The following is a 15208-nucleotide window of genomic DNA, read 5'->3' as shown; positions in this document are numbered from 1 at the left end:
AATACACAGTGAATTTAAGGAAAAGAAAAGATAGAACTCAGAACCACCATGAGCATGATTCCAACTATGGAAATAGTTGTTGGTATTACTATTGAAAAAAGTGCTCCAGAACATGTATAATAGCTGCAGCGATTATCTCAGGCTGGAGCAAATTAAGAGCCATTTAAAATATTATACTCATCTATATTGTTTATAATAACCATTCAGTATTTTATAATCGGGGCAAATAGTCCTGATTTTTTTTTTTTAAACATTTAGAAGTTAGTTCAACTCTAAGATGCAAAGATTTTGGAGATGTGGTTAAAAGTGGAAACTAATGGATTTAGTTAAAAAGCAGAATTTGTGGGAGGAGGAGTTATGCCAGAAAAATTACTCCAAAGTGATTTGCTTAGAAAGTCAGTAATATGGCAATGATTTTTATTATATTGAGGGAGTGGACGGATTAACTGAACTTGATCTGAGTTGGTTATTTGGTGTCTAATATGAATATCTCCTGAATCAGGCCTGCAAATAGCTAACAGAATTGTCTGTACAGGAAGGTTTGGAGGCAGGATATAGGCGAGGAAGAGAAAATAGACAAATGGGTGCTAATGTTGCCCTTACACAGTAACTACCTCGTTTGTATAACTTAATATAATCATAAGATAGGAGTGTATACTATATTTGCATATTGGTGATATCCTGTACTCTCTCCCTTGAAAAAACTGGGGGAGGTGGGAAAACTCAGGAGTTCTGAGTTTTGGACCCATCTTTGCCACTACCTCCAAGTTTGCCCCCTGAAAGCCAACATCATGGTGCTTACCCGTGCAATTGATTAACTGTCCTAGGCAACCATTTGCATATGTGTAAAATGAGGATTTGGGTGTGGTGGACTGTGGTTCTTATTTCATTTAGGCATCTAACAGTCTGGGAGTAGACAAGATACAGAAGTGTGGGCTCATTGGCCATAGTAAATGATGTGGGTCTGTCTTTTTTAATATCTGCATTCAGAGTGAACAGAGGCATCTTAACACATCCGTGGGTGAGTTGACTGAGGAATAGCCAACATGACAGAATCCAGATTCCAAGCATTTGTTCTGGTTGGAAGGATGGTCCAAAATAGGATGAAGTTTAATAGGATTAAACATAAAGTCCTGCTTATGTTACTTGTTTAAAGCAACTAATAAGTTACAGTAGACCCAGGTTAGTAGTGGTTCATATGAAAAAGACTAAGGGATTTATTACCCACAAGCTCAGTTTGAATCAAGAGTATAATACTGGTGTCAGAAAAGCAAAGACTAAAGTAACAGATATGTAGTGAGTGGAAAAGGAACTTTGACAGATTGTAAGATCTAACATCCCTAAACCTCAGTAAATGTCACAGGGCTTGGCTGGAGCTGTTGTGTCTAGATGGAGTCATTACTTTCTCTGAAGAATCTCTAAATTTGGTGGAAATTTTTAGGTATTAGATAACTGTGAAAGAAATAGTATTAAATCATTAAGTGTTGAAAAGGGGTTACTTCCTTCCCATTTAATATACTTTAAGCACAATGTATGTCTATTTTTTTTTAACAATGTTTGTTTTTGGACATGCATCAATTCTCAAGGCTTCTATGTGGCATTACTTTGGCACCAGAAATAATTTGGTGAAAAATTTGCTCTAGTTGTTGATTGTTGTACTCACAGCTCTTAAATGTGGAAGAATTATTGCAAATATTTAAGACTTTAGAATAAACTTGTGTCAATGTTTTATCAGCCCGGGGGGGTTAGGGGTGTGCCTGTGAATAAATTAGATCCCTGAACCTCATGAAAAGGTATATAGTTTTTTATATATGTGTGATTTTTGAGTGTCCAGTACTGTCCAGTACTGTCACTAGATTCTCATATAGTATGAAAAACAAAACCACGTCTCTCGACAGCTAACATATTTGTTTACTGCCCATCATCCCAGAACAGATCCTCCTTGAAATGCCATCAGTAAGAACATAAAAGGATGTCACAGGCAGCTCCAAAAATATTTTCATCCAAACCTTACCATTAGAAAAATTAAACTATCCGTCTAGCTCATGCAAACTTGGTAAAATAATTGATTTTTAAAAACAAAAGTTAGATTTATTACTTGCATAACTTGGGTGTTGTTGTTTTTTTTCTGTTCCCTTTCAACTTGGGAATTCAAATTTGGTCTTCTCCAGGAATATTTTGTTCTGAGGTAAGTTCCAAAGAAGCTGATCTCCTCAATGGGATATGTGTTTCATGTGGTTTTTCTTCCTTTTCAAACTTGAAGGGTGCCAAAGCATGCTTTCTGCGGGACATTCCTTTCTCGGCCATCTACTTCCCATGCTATGCTCATGTGAAGGCTTCCTTCGCGAATGAAGAAGGGCAAGTCAGCCCTGGAAGCCTGCTCCTGGCTGGTGCCATAGCTGGTGAGTGTCTCTTCCAGAGGTCTGTACTACTGTAACAGGGTGGTCCCCAGGAAAGGGGGAGGTTCCCTGCCCCACCCAAGGGAGGGTGGAGCTGAGCAGGAAGAGGGAGAAGCTGAAGAAGAGACTGAGGAAGGAAGGAAGCAGGATGGAGCCAGGAGACCTGGAGGAGGAGCGTGGAGCCTAGAGACACGTGAAGAAACTGTGCTTGTCTTTTGGTCGTGGACGGGGTGACACAGATGTGGGTGAGACCCGTGGGGAGGTGACAATGGCAGCTTTTATCTTGATGTTGATTTTGCTCTTTTCCTTCCGGGCTTGTCTGGTTGTTTGTGACCCTTTTCTGTGGGTCCCCACTGGAAGATGCTTTAGACTTGTAGCAGGCTTTGGGGCCTTGTTCTGGGCCAATCCCATTTGGATGGACTTTTACCCACGAGGGGACGGGTAACTTTGGGTGCTTCATTTAGAAACTAGACTCTTTGCCTTACCTGTATTGTTTCCTAGTTTTATTAAAGTTCCTTCCCATTAAAGTCTCATATGTTTTGTGTTGATGCGGCGGATGGCAGAACCCATTTAGAATAGGCAGGTTTGCGGGGTTTGGGCTGCCCCTCTCCCTGTCCTATAACACTACCTGCCCTCCTCCTGTGCTGGAATACTTGCTTGTAGTCTTGACGGGGTACTTATGAGATGGCAATAGATTGCTTTGAATGGCTACTGAAAAAAAAGAAATTAATCTTACTTATGGCAGATTAGATTTTCAAGCAACTCTTACTCCGAAAAAGACTCATGGAAAATTGGTGCATTTTGTGGTATTACTGGATTTCAAATCAAGTTCCAGATCATTTTATAGTTGCACTTTATAGCATAGTTCAGTTGAAAATTTTTTAAAATTAAAAATCTTGTTCCTTAAAGGTGTCTAAGAAAAATAGGGTAGTATAAAAGCTTGTCCTAAATTTAAGCAGTGGTTATCATTTAAATAAATGTGGTAGAATCAGAACTGACTTAGGCCTGTTCCATTCTGAGTCTTCTTATATGTGTAAGGTTATAGGGATAGGGTGTGTTTGTTAATTAAATATAGAGAGAACTGTCTTTTATTCAGTGATACAGTGAAAATATCAATAGGAAAAAATAGATACTGAAGCTGGCTTCTACATCCTAATGTAAATCCCTAGAGAAATTTTGATTGTTCCCACAGCAGGAATCTGTTCACTCTTTTATGCCTTTCCTTGTCCAGAGACTAGAAAGACTGGAGCAATCTGGATTAACTCTCCAGGTGGTGACAAACATTTAATGAGTAAACAGACCCTAAGGCAGTCATGGGATGCTTGGCCAAACAGTTTTGATACAGGTGTTGTTTTCATAGATTTGTAGCCTGAGTCTCTTGAGAACCCCCTGCTTTGAGAAGTTGTTTGCTCTGCATGGACCTCTATCCTGCCTGTAGCCCTGGGAACCCCTGGAGGCAGTTCTTTAATTCATACTTGATCTCTTTTTTTCAAAAGCAGTGATATTCGTATATAAAGTAGGGCTGTCCTTTTCTGGATGCTCAGAGACCCTACTTGTATTAAATAGCTGTGAGACCATTCTTACATGAAGATATCATGATTTGAAGACTAGAATATAAAATTCTCAATTTTGATCCCCAACCTGTCCATTGATTAACTGTGTCCTTTATATGCCATTTCGACATTGCATAAATGATAGCTTTTGAACCAAAAGTTTATAGTAATACATTTTGTCTCACATTATTTAGTTGAAATTAGGAAAGACCAAATGGGGAAAACTAACATAATGATTAATAATATGTGATTGTGTACAAGTTACTTAACCTCTTCTAAGTCCTCGTTTCCTTGGCTGTAAATGGAGATGATCATTGTTTTGTCTTCAGAGTGTGGTTGTGAGGCTCAAGTGAGATACCCACGTGAAGGACCTAGCACAGGTCCCAGCAGATAGTAAATGCTCAGTTCAGAGTCTAGAACCCTCTACAAGCATTGTTTTCTTTACAACACAAAAATACTGCCTTTCACTTCTACCCAAAAGCGATTTCAGCTCTAGGTAGGAAATACCTGCATGATGCATGCTACCAGAGCAGTAGAAACTACTAGTAAAATTTATTTCTCTTTTAATTTTTTTCTCTTTTCTTATTTATTCTTTCTTTTTTTTAATGATTCTGAAAATAATATTGCTCATTGTAGAGTGTTTAGAAAATATCAGAAGGGCTAAATAAAAATTTATTACTCCATGACTCTAAGAAAATTTGCCAATTACCCTCCCTTTGAATGAATGGTTTTTAGCAGAGTTGTGATCACACTATGTATACGTGGTTTTCACTTAATATTATGTCTGAAGCATTGTTAACCATCACAGCAAAAGTGTTTAGTGGCAGGTGCTGCTCATCGGATTATCCAGGTTCAAATCCCAGTTTCCCCACTTAGAACTATGTTACCTAATTGTCTGTTTTTGCTTTGTTGTGTTTTGTACTGTTATTATTTTTTTTTACACTGATGTCTTATTTGGTTCCCTATATTACTGTAGGGGAGGAGGAGGGAGAGGAATTAGAAGAAGGGAAGGAAAGAGGGAGGAGCACAGAGGACTGTGGTGATGGTGCATGGGTGCCTTGGGGAATGAAATTCTGTGGGGACTCAATCAGAGGGTGTGGGGGGAAGCAAATATTGTTTAAAAAATTTTAAAAAAAGAACCGTGTTACCTACACAAATTATTTAATCCCTCTCTGCTTGTTTTTTGGCTAATAGTAAATATTTTTAAATATTCAATAATAATATTAATGTTATATGGCATTTAAAACTCTGTAAATATGGCCTTTAAATTCTGCATACCATTCTATCCTCGATTTTAGATACTTAAATTTTTCTCAGAAAAGTTTAAATGTGTGGTGTTACTTTTAAAAATCTTTATGCTGAAAGGCTTTTTCACTATTTTGGATCATTTTCTTTAGAGAAATATATTCTCTAAAATCAGTTTGCTGGGGAAAAAAATATGATTGCATTCAAGGCATTGCCACATTATTCTTGAAGGTTTGAAATATTTAAGATACTCATGCTGCTATTATCTTAGTCCTTTTGTCTTTCAGAGTTCTTTTCCAGATACCATTTGAATTAGTTATCTATTGTGGCATTACAAATTACCACAAAACTTACCAGGTTAAAACAACAAACTATCATTTCATAGTTTTTGTGGCTCAGGAGCTTATCCTGGTGCCTCGGGCTCAAGGTCTGACCTGAGACGACAGTCAAGTTCTCTGAATGGGAGGACTCACTTTCCAGGCAGCTGAATCACATGGCCATTGGCAAGAGGCCTCAGTTTCTTGCCACATGGAACTCCATAGGTTACTTTGGATGTCCTCACCATAGGGCAGCTGGGTCAGAGCAAGATCAGAGTCAGGGTGGGGAAGCAGAAGAGGGAAGAAGGATGGAGAGAGAGAAAGCAAAACAGAAGCTGTAATGTCTTTTATGGCCTAACCTTAAAAGTCACACTCCTTCATTTTCACAAGGTCCTGTTGGTTATGCATAGAGACGACACAGAGGCAGAGGTGCAAATACCAGAATATAAAGATCATTGCAGGCTATTTACAGAGCTAGCTGCATACTTACTATACGTTTATTTACATTTTATTGTCCATCTTCCCCTCATCTTCCCTTCCCTATAAGATAGGAAAAATATAAGACAACTTGTCCCATCAGTGTTTTTTTTTTTTTTCCCAAAAAACAGATCAACTACAAAGCATATGGTTGCATATTTCACAAATCTATGTAAAACTAAGAAAACTAACCTACTTTGTTAATAACAGATATCAGAAACCAATGTCAAATGTTATAATTGCCATTCTTGTAAAAGTTAGGGATAAGGCAAAGCTGTACTATCATTTCAGTTTTCAATCATATTTTGGAGGTCCCAGTCAATGTGGTAAAATAAGAAAAAGAAGTAGAGGCATTATATTAGGAAAAAAAAAAAAAATGAAGCTGTCCTCATTTGCAAATGGTTGTGTACCTGAAATCCACATTAAAATGCCTAATGTATTACAAGGAATAAGAAAAATTAGTATTGGATTTTATTATAATGAACATAGAAATCTATATCCAGTGATATGCAGTTAACTGATATCATGGGAGAGAGCTGGGCAACCAGCTGCCAAGTATGGGACCTGCTGGCCTGCTCAGCTGGATTGCTGAATTCTCTGTGCGGAAAGGCAAGAAAACATTAGTTCAGAAGTAGCAACAAGTACAAAAATGCACCATGCTTGTAGGGACTGTTGAGTGGAAGTTTTATCAGATTCCCACATTCTTTTTTTTTTTTAAAGATTTATTTATTTATTTATTTATTTATACAAGCACTGGGTACAGTCAGAAGCACGGGAGGGTGAGAGAATTCACCAGAGCCAGAGCAGGGAGCAGAGCAGGCAGAAGGACCAAAGTACACTGCTGAGGGGAGCAGCGGGCGGCAGGAGAGATCTGCGCGCCATGTGGGACCCTCCTCCCGTGGCCGGGGAGCAGCTGGGAATCGAACTGGCGCTGCAGAGGCGGCGGGCAGCTTTGCAACCCATTGCTCAACCGCTGCACCACCAGGGAGTCCCAGATTCCCACATTCTTTATGGATGCCAGTGAGATTAAAAGGAAAGAAGACACTTTTGTATTTTATTTTTGAGTTTATCTCTTACATAGATATATACATTTTTTGGTTGAACCTGTTATAAATAAGATGGAACTGGTATAAAATGAATAACATTGTACTTTGTGTATTCTGATAGTAATTTCTGTTACTCATGTATGATCTTTTTTCAAACATTGGATTCACTTGAAATTAGGTTGTTGATTTTGTGTAACTATGCAGATAGTTAACAGATTATATAACAGAGGTAGTTGTTGGTATGTCAAAACCTAGAGAACTTTTTTTAGATTTACTATCTAGTTATAAGCTGGGAATCATTAAATAAATAAATCATCTACACCATTATTTCACAGGATAACCAATATTTGAACTTATGTTCAATGGCCAAAGTGTCTCACTATGTCAGAAGGTGAGGATTGAAGCAGGAACCTGAAATTAAAAAATCATATTTCAATTTCCTCCAGTCAACTTGTTTTTGGATTAATGAAGGGCAGTAAATTTGTTTTATGTAAAATATCAAATAAAGGTTATCTAATACTCCTCAAACTTTATAGAGGGGAGTGATCTACTCCATGATTTTAATTGTGAGAGTGATGAGATACAGGAACAAGTCAAACTGTAGCAATGACCTTTTCTTTGAATTACTTGCTTAGACTTCAGTTGTAATTCAGGAATATCTTTAAAAGTAATGGAATATGCTGAGATGAAGTCTTGTGTATGTGTGACTGATCATGATGCTGTCACAAATGTGTATTATTAAGAGAGAAATACTGTTGGCACAAATGTGTTGATTATATGAATATGAAGCTTAAGATAATTTATTTTTTTAAAGATTTATTTATTCATACAAGAACTAGGGTACAGGCCAGAGGTGTGGGGGGTAAGAGGAATCACCACAGACAGAGTCAGGAACAGAACATGCGGATTGACTGAAATACATTGCTGAGGGAAACAGGAGGTGAGTCAGGAGACTTCTGCTGTGCCATGTGGGTCACCTCCCTGGCCAGGGAAGGAACTCATGCTGCAGTGGCTGCGGATAGCTTCATAGTGCTGCGATTTAACTCCTTGTGCCACCAGGGAGGCCCCTGAAGCTCAAAATAATTTAAAAGAAATTCTTAGATCCTTAAAAAGAGTAATAGAGAGTTTAGAGGAAGGTAACAGACTGAGCATATTCATCCACCACTTCTCTATTCCCAAATACCTTAAAATGTTAGAAAATACATTTTTTCAAAACTCCTTATTGGCATAAAACGGTTAGCACCAGCCCTCAGAAGACAGGAGACAGAACCATATCGGCTCTAAAGTTGGACTGAAATATGCCACAACCCAAAATATGAGCAGGAAAAACTACTCTTAATATAAACACAGAAGCAGAGAATGTTAGCCTCTAAATGAACAATAGAATGCCTGGAGTGAGGAGTGGAGGTTTTAGGACGAATCATTAACAAGAGTTGAAGAACGCATTCACTGCAGTGAGGTTAGCTTGGTCCTATCCACTTCTTCTTCTTCTTTTTTTTTTTTTTTTTTTCCTGTATCCTCTCCTTTTTATCTGGAGCTTCAGGTTGCCTTGAAGCCTGGTTAAAATCCCAGTGCTGTATTCTTAAGCAAGAGGACACATGAAAGGAACTGAATAGAAAACAGGGCAAGTCTTCCAGTAATTCTCAGCCTTGACCACAGAGAAAATAATAAACTGATGTCCACTCTTCCTAAGAGGAGGAGAAAATAATTCCTTTTGCTTCCAAAGTGAAGCTCCCTACATTTCAGTGATTTGGCAAGTCCCCATCCTGGCAGCCTACCTTAGCCTCTGTGCCCAATTAACAGGTCTCTCCCCCTCATGGAGCCATTGCACCTGTCCATTCAGGGAAGCTCCTGGGGGTGAGATTGATGAGGGTGTGGTAGGAACCGTCCTAAACACTAACCAGCCTGTCCTTTGAACTTGAAGATCAATAAACAGCCAGAGGTCCTCAGACAAAAAAGGAGTATCAAGCTAAGTAAATAGGGGAAATTACAGAGAAAACAGGCAATTCTTGGAACAGAAGAAAAATTTTAAGAACTGTAATTAGGGCCTTTTGAGGCATCTGAAAGAAGCAATCAATAAGAAAGCTTTCTTGAAAATTTATAATAAGATTACCAAAATTTAAAATCCATGGGTAGCCTGGATAATAGTGTAGATATGCCCAAAGACCAAATTAAGCATCTGGAAATAAAGTCATGGATTAAAAGAACCTCTAGAATATGGAATAGAAGTATTGAGATGAAAGATCAGAAAAAAATTGAGAGACATGTAGGAATAATGGCAGGGGATCTAATATCTATTTAACAGAAGTTCCCTTTGCAAAAGAAATAAGGAAAGGGAGATAGAAAACATATCAATAATAGAAGATTGACTTCTCATCCACAATCCTGGATACCTTAAAAATGCCAAGAAGATAATGTTTTGAACCTCGATTACATTCCCAGGCATACTAGCATTTAGGAGGGAGGGCAAAACCTCAAGTCACTTTCTTCCACGCACAAACTCAAATACTCCTCCACCAGATCTTCTCAGAAGCAAAATGGAGAGTTTAAGAAAGAGTAAAATGTGGGCTATATGATACACAGCAAATAAAAGTCAGACCTGAGAATCATTCTAAAGAGTTGCTAACTTCGATGTAAGGATTAATACAAGAGTGGTTGTTTCGGAGGCAGAATTATAGGGAAGGAAGAACAAAAGTAAAAGTGCACTGAAGTCCTCACCTCATCATCACCTCACCTAGAAGAAGTAAATGCTAATTAATTGCACACATTGTGAATATTACACCTAGGTAATAAATGCATATAGTATCTCAATATATATGTTTAAGCAGGAAAGGGTAGAGATCAAAAGAAAAAACTAGAAGCAGAGAAAATAAAAACCTGGGCTAGCAGACAAAATCTGTAATAAATGTGAATGAAATCAACGATCCTGGTAAAAACACACTTTTAGAAGCGGTCTCTTTAAAAAAAAATCTAATCATTTGAAGTCTGAGAAAACTTAAAGAGTTAAAATTTTCTTACATCCCAAAATATTCCTGTCACTCAGGTAGTGGGTGGCCCCATGGGCTCTACATTTGTCTCACCACTGAAGAGTCAATAGGCTACTGGTCTCCTCTGTGTTGAGACACCTAAGAAGCCTCCCTGTGTCCTATCCTCTTCTTGCTCCCCCAATATAGAAATAGAGAAAACTTGAAAACATGATCAACATTGTCTTAGCCTTTGGAACACCAAGCAAATCAACTTGTAATCTTTGTCAACCCCAGCCCTAAATATCAACAGTTTGGTGCTGTTCCCCAGGTTAATTTAGCAAATCTCCACACCAGAAATCCCAAGTCCCCACCTTGGTCTTCGCAGCTCTCTGCCCTGGAGAGATGGGAGCCAGAAGGGGTTCTGTGCAGGCTGTCTGTTTTTAGCACCCTCACGACACCAGTCAGTTTTGCCAGACAATTTACTAAGTATTTTAATGGCAGGGGGGTTTTGGACATTTTTAATTCCACTCATCATTATCTTTCTTTCTCACCCCACCCCTATCCCTACACTTCTCTCTTTTATACCATGAAACTATTATAAAAACTATCCTATCTGAATGGCATTTTTTACCCATTTTATTGCTTGTATGTCTTTCACATTCTGACATGCCTGCTCACTGTTGTAAGGAGGGTTTTATTGCATTTCTAAAGCAAGACAGCCTTGCTAAACTCTTTCTAAACCAGGAAGTAAAACAAAATCAGTGGTGTGAACACAGTGGGTTTCTAAGCATTTTTCTGTTTCCTTCCATTATGTTGGAGGATAAATTCTTGGCTCAAAGTTAAAATAATTCCTCCAAGCTAATAGGAAATTCAGTTTGACTTATCCAGCAAAACACTGAATATAAAATGAGCTTTTTCACATGCAAAAACATGATGCATTTTATGAAAACTCTTACTTCAGATGAATGTTTGGGCAACCGAGTAAAGATGGACGAGGAAGAGATACAGCTTAGTCATATAAATGCAAACGTGTAGCATGCAGATTTCCCCAGACACACATGCACACACTGTAACTTTAAAGCTGTCTGTTAGAAGGATGAGATGTAGTTGTAAGCCAGACCACGTTGGTTTGGACAGAAATTCTTACAGAATTATTAAGCCTTAAAAAAAGCAAAAGAGATTTATGCATCTGCATTTGACCAATTTGGTTTGGAATAGGTTCATAATGGAAAAGTAATAAAACCATAAGAGACAGTGTCTTCTGAGTACAGTCTCGCTTTTAAAAATCTAAACATGGACTGCCCCATTTTGGATAAAATGACTGTAGAAAAATTTCCCATTGGTAATTTGGGGAGGGTTTGTTGTTGTTGTTGTTGTTTCTTTTTCATTGATTAACAGCCAGTATAAATTTTAAGCTTTCTGTCAAATATTTTTTCTAGAGATGTCACTGTTAGGAAAAAGAAATCCTAACGTGCTATCTATGATCACCCCCCCTACTCCCCTTTCACCCCCTCCCCACACACAAACAGTATGTAGCTATCAGTAAAGATTTTTTCTGGTGTAACTGGAGAGCTTAGGGTTTGGAGGCTAGCTGGTGGCTGCATGTGTGGAGAAGCACCTCCCAGGACTGCTGGCAGCCACAGAAAAGCATGAGAAGGAAACGCAAACAAGCTTCACCTCTGAAAAATCGGACTTAATAACTTTGCTAGTTTCTGATCAGATTTCAATAGAAAGGCAAATTAAAAAGAAAAAGAAAACAACTTTCCACTTGCTCTCGACTACTTGGAGCGGTGCTACTGCAAAATCATTCCTTAAAATTATGTAAGACTAGAAAGGTAAGGAATGGGTGCTTTGGGGCAGGGAAAATGAGGGGTGTCTGTAGGTGTCGAGGGGTCTCTATCACGCTGACAAGATAGTCAACCACTGTGCTTCTCAGAGAGGATAGTGAAATAGGCATTTGATTTCATCAGCTTCTTTACTTTCTTTCCATGGCCGGCATTTCATAGCAGTTATTTTTATATAGTGAGAATGTGACTGGCCTCCGCTGTGTTGTCTTTCCTGCAGGTATGCCTGCGGCATCTTTAGTGACCCCTGCTGATGTTATCAAGACTCGATTACAGGTGGCTGCCCGGGCTGGCCAAACCACTTACAATGGAGTGATAGACTGCTTCAGGAAGATACTGCGGCAAGAAGGCCCAAAGGCTTTGTGGAAAGGAGCTGGTGGTATGGAAATAATTTGTTCTTAACTAAACCCTTGGTATCAGGTAAATTTTTAAAAAATCTAATTATGTCTGTTATTTCTCCATTTTTGTCAAAGCTCGTGTGTTTCGATCCTCACCCCAGTTTGGTGTCACTTTGCTGACATATGAATTGCTACAGCGATGGTTCAACATTGATTTTGGAGGAGTGTAAGTATCCTGCTAACTCTGCAGCTAAATGTCAGTTGCTTCTCATACTCAGTCGCCCTTGAGGAAGGTGCATCAGTCTAGTGGAAATAAAAATGTGGAAAAATAGAAAATGTAGAAAAACACTAAAATATGTTACAAACTCATGTCAAAGGAGAGCATATGACCTGCTAGAATTCCTCATCTCCTGTACGATGTAGATTTCAAGGTTTTGAATGTTGTCTTTACCATGTGAAAAGAAATAATAAAACAAAACTCAGACTTACACTCTATTTTCTCTTCTTACAGAAAAGCCGTGAGATCAGAGCCGGTTTCTAAATCCAGGCTCACACTGCCTGCTCCCAATCCTGATCATGTTGGAGGCTATAAACTGGCAGTCGCAACATTTGCAGGGATTGAAAACAAATTTGGACTTTACCTACCTCTCTTCAAGCCATCAACATCTACCTCAAAAGTGCCCAGTGGAGGCCCATAGCAGGGCTGGCGCTGGGAGATTGCTGTAGCTGTTGCTAAAGAATGCACATCTCAGAATGAAGCAATATTTCATTCCTTTCATCTCCATCTCTAGTTACAATTCAATTTGAGGCTTTTTATGAAGTGAAATCATTCGTTTTCTTTGTATTCTCATAACCAGATCATTGTGAAATTATTTGTAATTATTATTTGGGCCTCTGCTCACAAACCTTTGTTTGCATCTCACATTGGCTGGGATTTGGTCAGCACTAACATGATTTAGGAGAACTGAAGCTGAATAGAAATGAGAGCTGTTCTCCTTAGACTAGGATTTCAGTCCCAAGAATGTTACTAAAAGGCAATCATGGTGCTCAGAGCAAAGTGTTTCATGCATGTGTTTGACTTGGTAGGAAACTAGGTGCATATTTATAGCAATAAAAAACACTGGAAGCAATGAAAATATTGTCAGAAATAGCCAGCCTGGTTTCACATTTTAAATATGCACTAATTCTGTCTCTGTATTATATTATGAAGCTCTTATGTGAAACATGTTTTTTTTGTAACGAAAACCACATTGAAGATGTTTAATAATCATATTCTGTTACTGGTGCCAAGACTACTTGGGAGAAGTCTTTGTACTTTATGGAAGTGCTCTTGGCATTTTATTATATTAATAGAGAAACTATGAGATGCCCCTTCTCTCCTGGAAGTGCTAGTGTGGTAACTGCTCATATGATGCACAAATGGTGATTCTTCTATATCAATAAACAATGTAGAAAAATGCATGCCCCTGTGACTGGGACCTACCTGTATCCCCACACAACCCCCTGTTATTGGCGCCCATTTACTTTTAAAATCCATTTTATCTTGAATCATGTAAGACAAACACACTTTAATAGCTTTTAATTTGTGGTACCTTGTATAATGGCCAGAAGGCTTGTGTGTTTGTGAGGAAGAAAATAAACTATTTTTAAAGCTATGGAATTGTTTGTGCTTGTGTATGTCATGTGGTTGATGACTATGATAATTGTCATTCTTGGACTCTGTGTTTTACTTTGAGGGAAATTTTGCACCTGTTGACATGGATATATCCTCCTGTTCTTTCAAGGTAGTGCATTCCTTGCTTCCAAGTGTGCCATGTTCAGAATGAGAGAAATTGCATTCAATAGAGGAAGACAAGGAACCTGGCAAGCTGACATTTCGTGCTAGTCATCTCAGTGCCTTTGTCAGCCTCTTGAGAATTATTTTACTAATAGTTGGGCATCAGAATTGATATAAAATAGTGGCAATTGTATTTTTTAATCTTGTCTATCATTCCCAAAACCTGCCACTGTATCTCACATTTGGTAGTATTTGGCCACACCATAATGATTTGGGAAAAGAGCTAAGTCTTGAAAAAAATTTAGGGTTCTCGTGTAAGCATGCTCTCCAACAGGCTACTGGTTGTAATCTTTCAGTAGTCATTTTACACATTCTGAGTCTCCAAAATTTCGCTCTGTAAGAGAACCATTTTTCAGTCTCTATCTTGCTGTAGGTCAGCAGGTTGACATTCAGAAGTTAATGTTCAAAATCAGAATGTCAGCACCATCCATGTCTGAATTATTATTTTTTTTTTAAGTAAACAGAAGCTCTGTTATATCCTCACCAGAGAAAGGGAAAATGCACACTTGGCTTCCTTTACAGTTTTGGTATGACAAAGCCAAAGAGAAAACCCCTCACTCTACCCATTGTCACCCCCAATCCCTGTGCAATGTGATAAATAACAAATATATTTTAATCTCAAAGACCAGTCACACAACTCAAAAGGTATCTTAGACATTTGGCTGGTGGTACAATAAGCACTAAAGCTTTATTCCTTTGAATATGGAGAAAAGTCCCTGAGTGTATACCTCTTGCTTTCCTTCTCTTCGCTTGCTTAAAATTTTATTGAAGATCAAATTTTCATGATAGAAACACTGACCCAAATCTCAATAATGGTGCATCACCCTATCTTCTATAGGCGCTGTTGGTGTTTGGTGGGACTTAACCTGTAGCTGAGGGCATTTCTCTTTAGTAAATGAGATGCAATAGGTATCAGGACATCAAGGAAGATATGGTCAAAAGGCTGTATTTCTTTAAAATCCTTGGCTTATTCTGTTAGGGGATAAGCAGAGACTTGAGACACTTTGAAGGAGGCCTCATTTCATCTGAGTTCTGCTCAGTGGGTGGTGTGACTGTGACATCCTTGAATAGGGCTGCAATCACAGTGTGGTCAAAACCACGTCAAATTTGTTCTGGGTTTTTCTTCTTCCTGAAGTGACAGCACAATAGGCTGCCAGTGCTGTGGCTGCTGTTCATGCAGTTGGCC

General features: G+C 38.5%; 1 protein-coding gene across 7 annotated transcripts in view; it reads left to right on the top strand.

The window, feature by feature from the left end:
- SLC25A13 (solute carrier family 25 member 13) overlaps positions 1–13837 on the top strand; it is a 170434-nt gene extending 156597 nt beyond the window's left edge. For all 7 annotated transcript variants that reach the window (XM_037508135.1, XM_054692375.1, XM_054692372.1 and 4 more), the window contains exons 15-18: positions 2264–2402; positions 12068–12226; positions 12321–12411; positions 12697–13837. In XM_037508135.1, coding sequence (XP_037364032.1) covers positions 2264–2402; positions 12068–12226; positions 12321–12411; positions 12697–12883 — 576 coding nt within the window. In that variant the 3' untranslated portion in view covers positions 12884–13837. The remainder of the gene's footprint in view (positions 1–2263; positions 2403–12067; positions 12227–12320; positions 12412–12696) is intronic.
- The last annotated feature ends 1371 nt before the right edge of the window (positions 13838–15208 follow it).

Source organism: Talpa occidentalis, unplaced genomic scaffold (genome assembly GCF_014898055.3).
Source record: "Talpa occidentalis isolate TD23 unplaced genomic scaffold, MPIMG_talOcc4v2.1, whole genome shotgun sequence".
NCBI lineage: Eukaryota > Metazoa > Chordata > Mammalia > Eulipotyphla > Talpidae > Talpa > Talpa occidentalis.
The sequence above is the reverse complement of the archived record's forward strand: the minus strand, read 5'-3'. Positions and strand labels throughout refer to the sequence as shown.